At 40.3% G+C, this 14874-nt stretch overlaps 1 protein-coding gene across 1 annotated transcript in view; it reads right to left on the bottom strand.

Moving 5' to 3' along the window:
• Positions 1 to 2167: 2167 nt before the first annotated feature.
• ADAMTS5 (ADAM metallopeptidase with thrombospondin type 1 motif 5) overlaps positions 2168 to 14874 on the bottom strand; it is a 46237-nt gene continuing 33530 nt past the window's right edge. Inside the window, exons 4-8 of the mRNA XM_042855747.2 lie at positions 10577 to 10860; positions 8912 to 9095; positions 8243 to 8418; positions 6582 to 6757; positions 2168 to 3270 (exon numbers count right to left, since the gene is read on the bottom strand). Of these exons, the coding sequence (XP_042711681.2) occupies positions 2700 to 3270; positions 6582 to 6757; positions 8243 to 8418; positions 8912 to 9095; positions 10577 to 10860 (1391 nt within the window). The 3' untranslated portion in view covers positions 2168 to 2699. The remainder of the gene's footprint in view (positions 3271 to 6581; positions 6758 to 8242; positions 8419 to 8911; positions 9096 to 10576; positions 10861 to 14874) is intronic.

Raw genomic sequence — 14874 nt, forward strand, 5'->3', positions numbered from 1 at the left:
GTTTCCTCTAGCACTGCCTTTTACTGTGAAAGGTTGCCTCTGGGCAAGGGCCAAATTCATCTCTGGTGTAACTTCACTGATTTCAAGTGTCTTTGGGACACTTGCTCATGATGCAGCTGTGGGGAGAGACAGGGAACATTCCACGCACATGCACAAAGACAAATCTCACGCCCCTAATCAGAGTTTGAACCAAAGCCCATTGAAGGCAGTGAGCTTTGAATCAGTCCCATTGTGAGATTGTTGTCTACTCCCCCTCACATTTTCTCTACAACTTCAAGGGAATCAACTCTTGAACATCAGTCTGAAGATCTGACAATCCAGTTTCCCCTACTCCACAGTCAGTTGCCCAATTTTATGTATTTGGCTATCCCGCTAAGGTGCTACATGAGTTAGAAAAACTAATTTTAGTTAAAGGATGGGTGACCGTGAGAGGGAAATATTCACTATTTGGTTTGTTCTGATACCTACTTGTTACACAAAACTCTAGGAAAAATATACATTTGATCTAACAATGCTTTAAATTTAGAATCCTTTGTGGTTTCATTTTCTGGAATTTGTATAACATCCAAAAAAAGTTTACTCATCACTGTTTAATATATGAGAAATATGATTCAAACACAACTGCTTGGACATTCTGTCTTCATAAGTAATGTAATTTTAGAAGTGACACTGACACTGTGGGCATAGTCTTTCTTTGTAATGAACAGAGATGGAAAGTTTGGATTTGAACTGTCCAAAAGTTTGGGGATGGTCAGTGTCTGTTTAGATTCATTTGATTCAATTCAGTGTAGGAATTCTAAAAAAAAAAAATCAATATTTTTTGTCCAGGACCATTTCTAGCAATAAGGCCACAGTACTCTTGACAACAGCAGTTGGTCTTATATCTAGTAACATACCCACACATTCAATTATCACAAATTAACATGTCCTGTTTCTATTAGTATAATTAATATATTGTACAAAAATAGACATTTCTCCAAGTTCCAAATGTACAGCTGTAGTAATTTTCTGCTATTTGAAAATGACTATCTGCTTTCTAGAGTTCAGAGTCCCAAATACATGCTTGTGCCAGCCTGAAGGGAAATTTCCCTTTTGGGCTTTGCAAACAAACCAGTTTCCTTTACTGACTTACTGGTGATGTCAAAGACTGAGATTTTCAGAAGAGTCTAAAGGAGTCAGATTCCCTCAGTTCCTTAGGCTCTTTTGAAAATCCTGACTTAAAAACAGACACCTAATTACATACACCCACACCATGTGGACAAACTGGTGGATAAGGTCTGGGTCAGAATCTATTTTGGTCTAAATCTAGGTTCTATTAGGTGCATCAGCAGGTTTATGTAGACTTTAAGCAACGTTTATTCTTTTGGGGGCTTTGGATCAAAAGAAAGGACTTCACTGGGCCTTGGATCAGCCCACTATCTGTTACTTGCCTACAATGAAATGGCCTTGTGCAGTGGCAGATCTTCTGTCAGATAACAACGTGATCTGGAAAGAGTTGCTGAAAAACATTAAGAGCTTCTACCTACTCTGTGGAAACAGTCTTACTGAGATTGGTTATATCCACCACATCCTGACGTGGTTTAACTTCCCTGTGACCCTTAATCCTCCAAAATATGCAAGGTGTACAAAATGTGAATGACTTCTACAGCTTTTTAAAACACAATGAAACAAACTGATTTTTTTTTACAAACTTCTACTGGTAAAATGGATACCAGAGTTAGATATGGTGGACAAAACACTGATCAAATACTATTAACTGCTTGCTGTGTTTTTTGACCTTTTATAGTCTCTTCAGTAGATGTAGGTACATTACACATTGTTAGATTTCACATGGAAGCCATAGAGAAAATAACAGAGAAAGCAGCTGAGAACAGTCTCAAAATATCTGAGTTATCTGAACTGTAATTTTTGGTTCTATAACTTGCTTCTACAAAATAATATATGCCTTTATTTTATTTAAAGACTAGCAGCTATTGTTCATCTGCATGGCTGCTGAGATGCTCCCTCTGTGAGAATTTCTTGGAGGAAGAGCATTGTTTATTATACAATTAAGTTTTGCTGTCAGGAAATTCCTAGAAAGGAAATGCATTTCCTGTTGTCAGAAAATTGTAACAACTCTTAAAAACAACAGCAAGCGCTTTGTTTTCCAGTAAAACATCCACAGCCATTTCTGAAAAATGGAAGAGGTCACAATGGCTGCAGACATACTTTGGTCAATCACTTTGCTTATAGAAAGATTGTTTTTTTTTTAATGAGTAGAACCAAGTGATATAAAGTGACATACCAAAGGGAAGATATTTATAAACTGTATAAAATAAGCTACTGTGGTATCATGGGTAAGTATGACAAAGTTGTCTAAGGACATACTGTATTAGAGGTAGGTGAAAAGGGGGAGATGATTCTGTAACCTTCAAATACCCCATGATTGTCCATTCACTGGTTTTTCCTCTTCCTTTTTTGCAGACACAGAGGGCTTATAACAATTCTAATGTTTAGTTTCTGTGACATACTAAGATCACCCCACTGTCACTTAGAGCAGTGCACATCTTCATTTGGTCCAAATAGGCAGATTCTGCCCATAATTTGAGACTGTATGTAAGTATATTGAAGCCTTGGCTTCATCTGTCTAGGTAGACCTAATACTAGTATGTCAACAATGGCTTACTTAGACCTCTTTTTAAGAAGATCATAACCACAGGTTAACATTTTTTTAGTAAGCACTGCTTAAATGCCGATGGTCTCTGCGAGAGAAGACATCCTTTAGCTAGTTTTCCATGCCCATCTTTGCACTGGACAGTCCTGGTATGCCATCCTGTGTCGCATGTTCGAGAACAAGAAAGCCAAGGTCCAGTCACCCACTGTGGCTGCGTGAGCTGTGGTGTTACTTTATTACTGTTGCTATTGCTCGTGACATAGTTAGTCATCTGCGTTTGCTTCTTTGGCACAAAGAAACTGTAACGGACATCCACTGCTTTAGTTAGGTCAGTGGCAAGAATCTGTACTATAAGAATCTCCTTTGTGGCAGAATGTCCCATTGCATGCAAGAAATCATCCTTGTGACTCCAGCCACTATAGTTCATGACAGTTCCATTGAGGTCAATGATTGTTTCCGAAGTGGAGATCATGTATTTTCCATTGACAAGATACTCACCATTTTTCCTCTTCAGGGCCAGGTAAGCTGTGAATCTGTTCTGGTCTTTAGACTTGAACTGCCGCACTTTGATGTGAGTTGCCCCTATGGGTATTTTCACTATATCCGTGTAGCCCTTACTGCAAGGAGGAAAGGAGCATGTTAAGTAGCTAGTGAGAAAAAAATGGACATGCTTTGAGGTCCTAATTCAAAGCTCATAGAAGTCAATAGAAAGTCACCTGTTGACTTCAATGGGCTTTGGATCAGGCCTTGAAAGCATTCAGCTTGAGGCCCATCTCAGATTGATGCTATCCAATTACTTTTTAACATGTTGTTCATTATATTTTTTTAATTCATTTTTATGTCCTTGAAAAAAATTCACTGCACTTACTTCAAAGGACTTAATCTTTGGTTTCAGTGCTAATTTTATATGAATTGGATTCAAGAAGAATGAACAATAACTAACAGTTTATATACCTGAAGCTTATGTATTTGCGCATAAGAGGGGAGATATGAAATCTGAAGCACATTAGGTCTGCCAAGGAAAGCTAAAAAGATACGCATCGGGAGCAGGTAGCCATCCCCTACAGCTGAGTCTCTGTAGCAGTCCTCACTTCCCATGCAGAGCATCCATCCCAGTCACCTTCCTATCCCTGACACCCCAAACTTCCATCGCTGCTTGCTCCCCCACTCCCCATGCAGAGCGCCTCAGCTCTAACCCCTTCAAACTGAGTTTCTGCCACCTCTGTATGCATTGGTTACAGCTGTTTCATACTGCCTTTGCTATAATGATAATTAAGGAAAGAGTGAGCAAGCTAACAGCTGGGTAAGGTACCTTGGGAACATTTAAAAATAATCTTGATCACTGAGAAAAAACTGTGTTTCCTTTGAAACTTCATACAGCTAAAGGTTAATTGCAAAATGTCTAATGAAAGGCACGGCCAAATGCTTAATTCAGATAATTACAGCACCTTTACTTCATTTGTCAACCACTACTTGCAAGGTATCTTATTTCAATTCAGATTTAGAAAGAGATGTCTAATTCTTATACTCAAGGTCACAAGCATTCAGAATTGTAGGCTCTCTAGAATATTTAATATCTCAAGAGGGATACAATACATCTAGAGAAATAATAAATACATCATTATAAACTACTAGCTGGACTGTCGATACATTTATTTTCATTTATAAATCTCTGACAAAAAAGCTGATGCTGGAAGTATCACATTTGTGTTTGAAAAGGGCAGTATAATATCTTTTTAAAGTAAAAGGAAGGGGTCATGAGAAAATGTGATAAAAATATAAAAAATGAAGACGTCTCCCTGGGAGCCAGTTAGCTGACAGGCTGCTATGTTTATGAAGTTTTGAGTATTTATGTAAAGACTAAGTAACTGTGCTACTCTAGATTAAGTACTTGTATTATTCCATTGTTTTGCTGGAATAACTAATGATTAAAATCGAGTTACACTGCCAGGAGTAATGCAGTACAGAATTGCACCATCCACCACTGCAGGAAATATTTATATAAAATACATAACCAAAAATCTGTGTTAAAAGAATGTTATTAAGGTTACAAAGTCAAGAGCCCAAAAGTTAGGAAATGTCAGTATTAAGGTTGCTCATGGGAAAAACAGTATGTGATCATATAATTAAAGACTGTATCATAATGCAAAGACACAAGATTGCACAGATAGTCTTAATTCTGGCATTTTCTAACTTCTGAGTACTTGATTTTGCAACCTTAAAGTTCTTTAACATTAAAAAAACCCATAGAAAATTACATTAAAAATTAAGAAAAAAAGGCATAAACAAATTGTACATTATTATGAGAATTTTTTATAATGGGAATTATTAGATAAATTTAATATAAGGGATGTTACTGTTCCCCTTATAAACAGAAAAACAACAGCCACTGTTTTACTGTGAAGGATATACTGGTTGGAAAGAAACTAATAATACCATTGAGATCAGTAATAATTCTGTCTTTTCTGTGACAAAGAGATTTTTTTTTTTAAACGGAGGGTTTTCTTTTAAATTAACCATTGTATTTGTAGTGATGGTGGTAAAATTTTGATCAACAACTTGCGATAAATATTTTTAATTGAATAAAAAATCCATCCTTGGTGGCCAGCATTAATCACAACTGTTCAGCTGCCTGGGAAATAAGGGCACCAAAGGTTGACTGATTTGGTGTCCATAGGTAGAGAGTGATATACAGACAATGAGATATTAAAGGCAATATGCTTGATTTGAGCACATGATTATAGAGGGATGTAATTTGCAACCATGCCTCCAAACTGCACCTAACCTAGCAAGGGGTAAGTAATAGTGCTAGCCCTCCAACAGAGTTGAACAGTTTTAAATTCAATTTGTGACTCCATAGGACCCTCACAAGCACAGGTCACCTGGGAAATGCACCATATCAGTGCATCACTTGACTGTTACAGCCCCAACCCTTTCTGATTGGTTCCCCACATTCTAGGGGATATTAACCTGGCTCCAGGCCCTCTGATACATCGATGGTTACAGGTAGCTTGTAAAACTATGCCCCTATTCCGGGCAAATTTTCCATTGCTGGGGCTGCAGCCTAGGTTCTCTATCAGAACCTCAGAAGTGAATTGGGTGCAATGTTTTTCTCTGATTATTACATAGCCTGGATAGTGTTAGGAAGCTTGTTTTAAACATCTGAGAAGTGCAATAAAACTTAGCAAATGCACCTGTCTGGGATGTCTTATATGAATAAAATTCATGAATAGAAATCTGGCACCCAGTCAGACTTGTGCCTTTACAAGGTCTTATGAGTAAGGCTAAGTTCTAGTCACAGGTATTTTTAGTAAAAGTCACAGACAGGTCATGAGCAGTAAATAAAAATTCACGGCCCATGACCAGTCCATGACTTTTACTAAAAATACCAGTGAATAAAACTTGGGGGGGGGGGGGTGCTGCCCGGGGGCCTTGTGGGTGCTGGGGCTCCCGGCCAATGGCAGCTGCGAAGCCACCGCTCTGGGCGGAGGCAGCACCCTGAGCTGCCTGGCCACGCCTCCGCCTAGCAGCTGAGCAAGGGGGATGTCGCTTCTTCCGGGGAGCCCCCCAGGTAAGCACCGCCCAGAGCCCACCTCACCCTGTCCTGAGCCCCAACCCCCTGTCCCTCCACCCCCACACCCAAACTCTGCTGCTGCCTGAGACTTCCCCAGCAGTGGCCAGTGCACCTGAGCGGCCCCTAAACCAGACACACCGGCCACTGCTGAATCACGGAGGTCATGGAAAGTCACAGAATCTGTGACCTCCGTGACCTCTATGACAAACTCGCAGCCTTACTTATGAGCAGTACTTTTACTTCTAACTTAGACACATCTATTCAGTAAGCTTCATTTGCATCTATAGTTATTAAAGCCTGATAATAATTCTGCTTGCACAAAAGGGTTCAATTATTTCCATACAAAATTATTACCTCTTTTTATTAAAGGTTCCCATGACTTTCGTGCAGCTGGAATTGTCTCCTCCACACACCCCACACTTGTCATATTGGAGCTTTGAACCGATGATGCCATCACAACCAGTTCTAATGCATCTTCCCCGGACACATACTGAATTACTGTATGGCCTACATTCAGTTCCGTCAGTCACCTATGGAATTAAGACTTTGTTAGTTAAAACTGTAAAAGAAAAAAGATTTGCTTTTTGATTGGCAAGCACAGTATACCTACTGTGAATTATCTAAAGCTGTACTATAAAGGAGCAATTACTCTGTGTGTTTTTTAACAGTGCCCTCTGCATGTGTGAATTCTAGTTCACACTTTTCTGCTTGCTTGGCATTTGGTGTGATGATTAACAGAATACAGTTCTTATTCTGCCAGCCAGGACTGATGCAATCTAACCCTCAGCAGAAACATTAACAAAGGGGCCACAGGCATCTGCCATATGGCTCTTCTGTTTACCCTAAGGCACTAAATCAGAAGTTCTGATTTAAGGATGATTTTATGAACAGTGATACTTTGCACTTATAAAAAGAACTGGAGTACTTGTGGCACCTTAGAGACTAACAAATTTATTTGAGCATAAGCTTTCGTGGGCTACAGCCCACTTCATCAGATGCATAGAATGGAACATATAGTAAGAAGATATATATATATACATACAGAGAACATGAAAAGGTGGAAGTTGCCATACCAACTCTAAGAGGCTAATTAATTAAGATGAGTTATTATCATCAGGAGTAAAAAAAACTTTTGTAGTGATAATCAAGATGGCCAATTTCAAACAGATGGCAAAAAGGTGTGAGGATACTTAACATGGGGGAATAGATTCAATGTGTGTAATGGCTCAGCCATTCCCAGTCTCTATTTAAACCTAAGTTGATGGTATCTTGTTTGCATATTAATTCAAGTTCAGCAGTTTCTCATTGGAGTCTGTTTTTGAAGCTTCTCTGTTGCAAAATTGCCACCTTTAAGTCTGTTACTGAGTGACCAGAGAGGTTGAAGTGTTCTCCTACTGGCTTTTGAATGTTATGATTCTTGATGTCAGATTTGTGTCCATTTATTCTTTTGCATAGAGACTGCACTTATAGACAGACTTTCATCTGGCCATCTCAAAGTACTTTATAAAACTTGAATTAATTCTGCCTCAGAACATCTAGAGGAAGAAAGGCCCATAACTAAGGGATACATAGGAATCACTTCACTCTTGAGTCTACCATGTCAGATATCATAAACTCTGATCATAGTTCACATAACAGACCATTGGGTTTAAGTGAGCTATTCTGGATTCATATCAATGCAACTTGGAACAAAATTTAGCAGTTTGCGGACAGACAAAGCAATTTCTTTCAACTAGAAAGACCCCAATGTGCACTGCCATCTATAAATAGAAAAACCTTTTTACCTACTATTGATGTGAAAGTAGTACTGACTGAATTAGCAAACACAATTTCATGTGCATGCACATGTTTAGATGTGGAAAACTGACTAATTTTAGAGGTCAATTCTGGCCAATGCTCTTCTGGAACATATGATTAAACAAAAGGTATTCTTCTCCTTGATACAGCCTAGCTACAGAGCTTTCCAAAATACCCTTCAGAGCCTGGCACTGAAATTGTCACTGAAGGTACATTACCTTTGGAGAAAACACGACGTAGTAACCCGTCCCTTTGGCTCGGCAGGTGAGCTTGCACACATCTCCAAGAAGCACTCCAGCATACTTAGGGACCCATTCAACAAACGTTTTGACACCCTTTGCATCAGACTGATAGCCATTTCTTGCTTCACATTGTTCTTGTCGAAAGGCTTTAGCTGGAGAATTATCATTCATCTCATTAGTGTTTATCATAGGATATACTGCAAATGTCAGTATGCACAGCTACCTTCTTTGGTCTTGTGATACCATATTTAATTCACACCATTCCTCCTCCTTGCCCCAACACTTGTTAATGGCCTTTGAAAATCCTCTGACTCTTTTATTTTGGCAATGCTCCCATGGCATTATAAGCATCTTAATGACAAAACTCTGCTCATCTGGTTCATTTCTCCAGAACAGGGCTGCTGTTTATGGAATCCTCCTGTTAGTAGGCATCATCTCTTTGCAGGGTTAATTATGCTTTTGAATTTAAACTGTGTTACAGTGACTTTGTTATCACTTGTTGCTAATGTTTCCACATTGTGGTACATTTGAGGGAAGCTATAATGGACACCATCTTCTTTTTTTTCTCCTATGTAGGTTAGTATTTACCATATAACAGGAACAAAGGCTGTAAAGTCAAGCAGCTTTTACTGCTGCAGAACATACCATTTGCTGGGCAGGATGCGACATTGCAGGAGCGATAGATGGCCCTCTTTCCAGTGCAGTATCGCCCGTTGTTTCTAGGAGCTGGGTTGTTGCAGTGACGATAGGCAAACTGAACTCCTCCACCACATGTTCGGGAGCACTGTCCCCACGGGCCCCAGGAACCCCAGTTACCGTGGTTTGAAGCCTAGAACACATGAAACAGTGGGATGTGAAAAGATGATCCAAACCTGAATGAAGATACTATATCTCAAAAGCACAGATACTTGTCCCCAAAATGGCAGATGTTTTTCCTCTTGTTTAAACTGGGGATTTCCTCATATTAGGATGTGCAATAACTCTGAGAAACTTTTCACTTGCAGTCATATCCATTTACTGCCCTTGATCTTCATGTAGGTGGCATGATGTCTGGGGGAGTTCTGGATGTGAGTCAAGGGCAGTATATGGCCTAACTCGACAGAACCAAATTCTACCCATTTCACTGTGGGGACACACTTCAATTTAAAGGACTCCTAATCACATTTCCATTCTTTCTTTGTAATGATTGTTCTTCCAGGGCCTCTTCACTTAGCTCTACTCTGCCTAGGTAATATGCTGCTATTATTGATCATTGTGATCCCTGAATAATTAAGTAGTACAGTTATATGGCACTGCTTGTGGTAAGGAGATATTATTCTTCATCATGGAGTCCTTTTGCTAATTATCAGTTATATAAATAGCTATGACCTGACCAACCTAAGCAAGATTATGTGACTCCGATTTGTATTTTAGATTTCTCAAGAAATGTGAATAGTGTTCATGGTACCTTTACCAAAATCACTTTTGTTTTCAAAGTTACACTTCACATGCATGCCAGCCATATCACAGAATGCCTACCACATTGCTAATTAAATGATCTTCCTGAATTATAGTGCTATAATCTTCCCCTATTAAGTGACTGTCTTTAATTTATTCAGCACATAAACAGAAATACAGATTGATTTCATAGCTGTTCTAAGTTTATGAGGCAAAGGTATGAGCTGGTAAAACAGAGCGTGAAAAAGGAGTGCAGTTAAAGCAATTTCCAACCAGCGAGCTAAAGTGCTGAGAGGCATTGGCATAAGAGAGAGCAGTCAGATACTGTTTGCAGCTAAGCCTGCCACTCTACTAACTTGGCTCACTTCAGTGAAAAAACTCTGTGCACAATGCACCACTTGCACTGTAATTATACTTCTGAAATGTATGCATTTTGTACTATGAGGATGGGAATACGTCATTTGGGAAAATACAGTTATATAAAGAGCGAATGCACTTAGATTCGGCCAATCGCGGCTCCCACTGGCCGTGGTTCACCGCTCCAGGCCAATGGGGGCTGCAAGAAGCCGCAGCCAGCACATCCCTCGGCCCGTGCCGCTTCCCGCAGCCCCCATTGGCCTGGAGCGGCGAACCGCGGCCAGTGGGAGCCGCAATCAGCCGAACCTGTGGACGCGGCAGGTAAACAAACCAGCTGCGTCCACAGGTAAGCACCCTGGCGGGCCACGGGCTGAAGGTTGCCGATCCCTGCTATAGACTATGGGTGTAACCCTGCCAATGCTATGTCCCTTGAAAAACACCCATTACAATCAGCACATTGCAGGATCAAGCCTTCTAAGATTTCCCCAGGCTTTGGCCTTTGGAGCAGTAACATACCGAATAATATTTCTTCTTCGTTTTGTCAACACATTTTCCTTGGAGGCAGATCCTTCCTTTCCCACATGGTGTCCCCTCCACAGCAGGTAGCTTCTTGGTCAGACACACCATCTGACCTTGGCGAACAACTGCACACCACAGACGAGAGCATACGTCCATGCCAGGACAAACTGTGTACTCGGGTCCAAATGCCAGTTTGCACTGACGAATGGCATCGTACGTTTGTCCTGGAAGCTCCTCAGGGCCCAAGATCTGCTTTCGTGGTTGGTCGAGTAAACAGTTCCCTGAAAGAACAATCCATTTATTACTCACTTCCTTGTTATCTGTACTATAGGACCTCTAGCTTTCAAGCCAGACAGAGTGATAATGATTATGGACCTGATCCAAACCTCAATGAAGCCAACAGAAATACTCCCATTGACTTCAGTGGGCTTTGGATCAGGCACTGTTATTGCAACTGGGTTCTCTATCTACAGCACTCCAGGGAACCAAGTATCAGGGGGTAGCCGTGTTAGTCCGTATCCACAAAAACAACAAGGAGTCCGGTGGCACCTTAAAGACGAACAGATTAATTTGGGCATAAACTTTCGTGGGTAAAAAACCTCACTTCTTCAGGGAACAGGGTATCAAACTCTTGTTTGTCTAGCTGTTTATTTCATCTTGTGGTGAGCCCTTCCTCCCTGCCCCCCAAAACTTTAAACATTAGAACACTGAACTGCACTGAGGCAATTTGGGACTTGCATTGTGTTTCACTGTATCTGAGTTCACTCAAAGTGGGTTCCACTCTATTTATCAATCTGTGATTTGAGGCAGGATCAAGAGACACATAAAATAAGCAAAGCTGTCATTTGAATTTTGAGCCAGAACATTTGAAAAGGCAAACCTTTTAAAGGAAAGCCAGAAAACGCATGAAAAAATAGATTTGTAGCCAGTGGGGCCCTTTAAGAAAAAAACATCAGTTCAAAAAAAAAATATATGCAGCATATCAAAGGTTATGTTGGTGGTAAATTTGCATTGGGCTCCTCATGTAAAGAATCACAGTTAGCCACTTCTGGACCCAGTTTGAACAGTTCTATTAATCTTTAAATAGAAAATAAATTAAAATATAAGATAGAACGCTGTTATTTGTAAATGTCAAAAATCTGCCTGGCTCCCTCTCTCTTTAAAAATATAAAGCACATTCACATTCTTTAAGAGTCCTGTTCTAAAAAATTTTTTCACACCACTGACAAACTCACATGCTGACGTGGGAAACTCGGTCTTCACTCTAACAACAAGGAGTCTGGTGGCACCTTAAAGACGAACAGATTTATTTGGGCATAAGCTTTCGTGAGTAAAAACCTCACTTCTTCGGATGCATCTAAACTCTGTCATATCATGTGGTATGGGCATGAGTTTAGAGTCTTCACTCTAAACTCTGTCATATCATGTGGTATGGGCATACTTCACTTATCCTCAGCCAGAATAACTTACCACAACCCATCTTGCTTTGCAACCAACACCAGCACCACCCCTGCCCACTCATGGGTAAAAAATGTGTAATATAAATACTTCACAATTACTGTAGCTTACAAAATATGAGAAGTCAAGGTCTGGCATCATGTTTCAAGACCTAGTTTAGAGGCTTTAAAAAAAATGAACAACAGGTTTCATTTCCCTCAAGAAAACACATTTACTGCAATTGTTTGCTTTCCCTAAAGACCACTAAGGGCTCTCAACAGCTAAATTCAGCCAAAAATCCTTTCAGCATCATCACTTATTTATTACTGAGAAGACCCATCTCATTAAGTTTGTTACTCCGTTTGTCCCCTAGTGGCCTTGACTTACCCAACATGTTGATCTTATCTTTAGTCTGGACTACACTGCCTTTTTAAAAATGAAAACAAGGTGTGCTTCTTCTAACAGCTAGGCTGGTGTCCCAAGATAAAAGTCATTAAAAGGACCCTACTGTGAAATGTGTCTTGTAACATAAAATATTAAAGGCATAGTGGAGGTGAGGACACACAGATGTTTTCTACAAGACAAAGGGCTGGGGTTTCTAAAAGGAAAACAAAAACTTGCAGCAATTTCTGTCAAAAACTGTGTTTAGTAAAAATAAAAAAACAGCAAATGTCTGCCCCGTCACATCATTCCTGCTGATGGAGGAAGTTAGCACCACTTTGGGATGCTGACAAGAGAGAGGGCCAGCTTGTTAGACTTAGCTGTATTCATTACTATCAGATATACATAGTGCTTATCAAACTCTAACAGCACCAACTATTCCGCAGTTTGAAACATATGACAAAAATAATACAAAACTGCCATAGTATTAATACTCAAACATTCCTCAGCCCCCAGTGGCTTGTCTACACTTGAACTAACCACTGGATTTTAACATGTGTTAACTGACATGATTGAAAATTCTAATGCAGAGAGGACACAGTCATTTTAGTTGACCCTTGGATTAACCATGATCAGCTAAAATGATTGTGTCCTTCTATACACTAGAATTTTCTGTTCTCTTAGTTAACACATATTAAAACCCAATTGTTCATTCAAGAATAGACATTCTACATATGGCCCCTCATGCCCAGAAAATCAACAAACTCAGGTTTTTCCTAACTGGGTGGGGAATGAATTCCAGAGATGAGTTCTCTTTACTGAAAATGCCCTGTCTCCAGCCCCTGGACAAATATATCTAGGGACTATAAACGTAGGCAGGGTGAGCTTCAGCCAGTTTCCAAGCCTCTATCTCAGCCAAGATCTGTGAACACAACCGCACTGTGACTGACTGCATAGTCCAGATCTGATTAAACAAAGATCTAGAATTACGGTACACGTTATTGACATTTGATGGCAATGCAGTCCAAGCCATCTCACTATCTCTTCTAGCAGTCTTACACACATGTTGCACAAGAGAGAATTGCACAATAAAACTCTGCATGAGGCAGATGAGCAGAGCTTGTAAACTTCTTGGGACAGAGACTCTCTTTATCTAGGCTATGTATGGTACTGAACACATTGCCTGCATGCAATAAATAATGACCAAAAATACAGATAATCTGTACAATATGGTAGAGAAAAGGTAAAAGCAAATGGAAGGAATTTTCTCCTGTTTTCTGAAGAGTAACTAGGCCTTTTCTTCCACAATATTATATTGGTGCCTTAAGTCAAATCAGTAACAAAGTCAGCAATTAAATCATGGTTGCAAAAGGAGAAGAAGGAGGATCCGGTGGTTAGGGTAGTAGCTAGGTGTCAGAAGACCCCGGTTCAACTGCCACCACAGATTTCTTCTGTAACCTTCAGCAAGTCGCTTAGTTTCTCTGATTCTTTGTCAGTAACATGGGAATAATTATACTTGCCTACTTCACAGGTGGTGTTGTGAGGATAAACATATTAAAGATTGTGAGATGCTCAAATACTGTGGTAGCAGGGCCATAAAAGCACCTTAGATCGATGGGGGGAAAAAAACTATATAGGAAGGTTAACTAAAGTCTTAGTAAGGAAGTCACCTTCTTTTACGAAGGCAGCCTACCAATAAGTCCAGCAATTTGGATTTCATTTCGGTTTCTGTAAGTTTAGCTGTAACATGCAGAAGATGGAATGCTTTATTTATTTATTTTCTCACGTCAATGCTCACATGCTCTAGTTGTCACAGTTCATGGTTCACAAGCTCCTGTCTGTCCAAAGCAAAATACAGTGCTAGTTTACTATGTTCCAAAGAAAGAAAGTATCTTCTTCTTGTACAATCTCTCCTATGTTAGACTGCACATGACACTGTAAAAGCCAGAGACAAACAACTCCAAAGTATATGGAGATATTCTCTCTCTCAGAGATGCTACAGTGTGTTCTGCAAGGTATCTCCTCCTCTATAGTGTGGCAACTGCAGCTCCGCACTCATTATGTCTGAATGAATGGGTAGGTACCTCTCTCTGCCTGATAGCATTTTGGAGTTACGGTCTTTTCACCTGTCCACATTGCAGAAAGGTAACTTCTTCAAAAGAAAAATTCAGAGGGAGCCATCCTAAACTTCAGCCACCAGAAGTTGGTCAAGAGGGGAAAGGGTGCAGTGGGGAAGGGCTGGCACAAAATTATTTTGGGGAGCCCTGAAAATCTGATGTATCTAGGTCAGTGGTGGGCAACCTGTGGCCCGCGGGCCGCATGCGGCCCATCAGGGTAATCCTTTGGCGGGCTGCGAGACAGTTTGTTTACATTGACTGTACGCAGGCAAGGTCACCTGCAGTTCCCAGTGGCCACGGTTCACTGTTCCTGGCCAATGGGAGCTGCGGGAAGCAGCACGGGCTGCAGGGACATGCTGA

This window comes from Chrysemys picta, chromosome 1 (assembly GCF_011386835.1).
Source record: "Chrysemys picta bellii isolate R12L10 chromosome 1, ASM1138683v2, whole genome shotgun sequence".
Taxonomy (NCBI): Eukaryota; Metazoa; Chordata; order Testudines; family Emydidae; genus Chrysemys; species Chrysemys picta.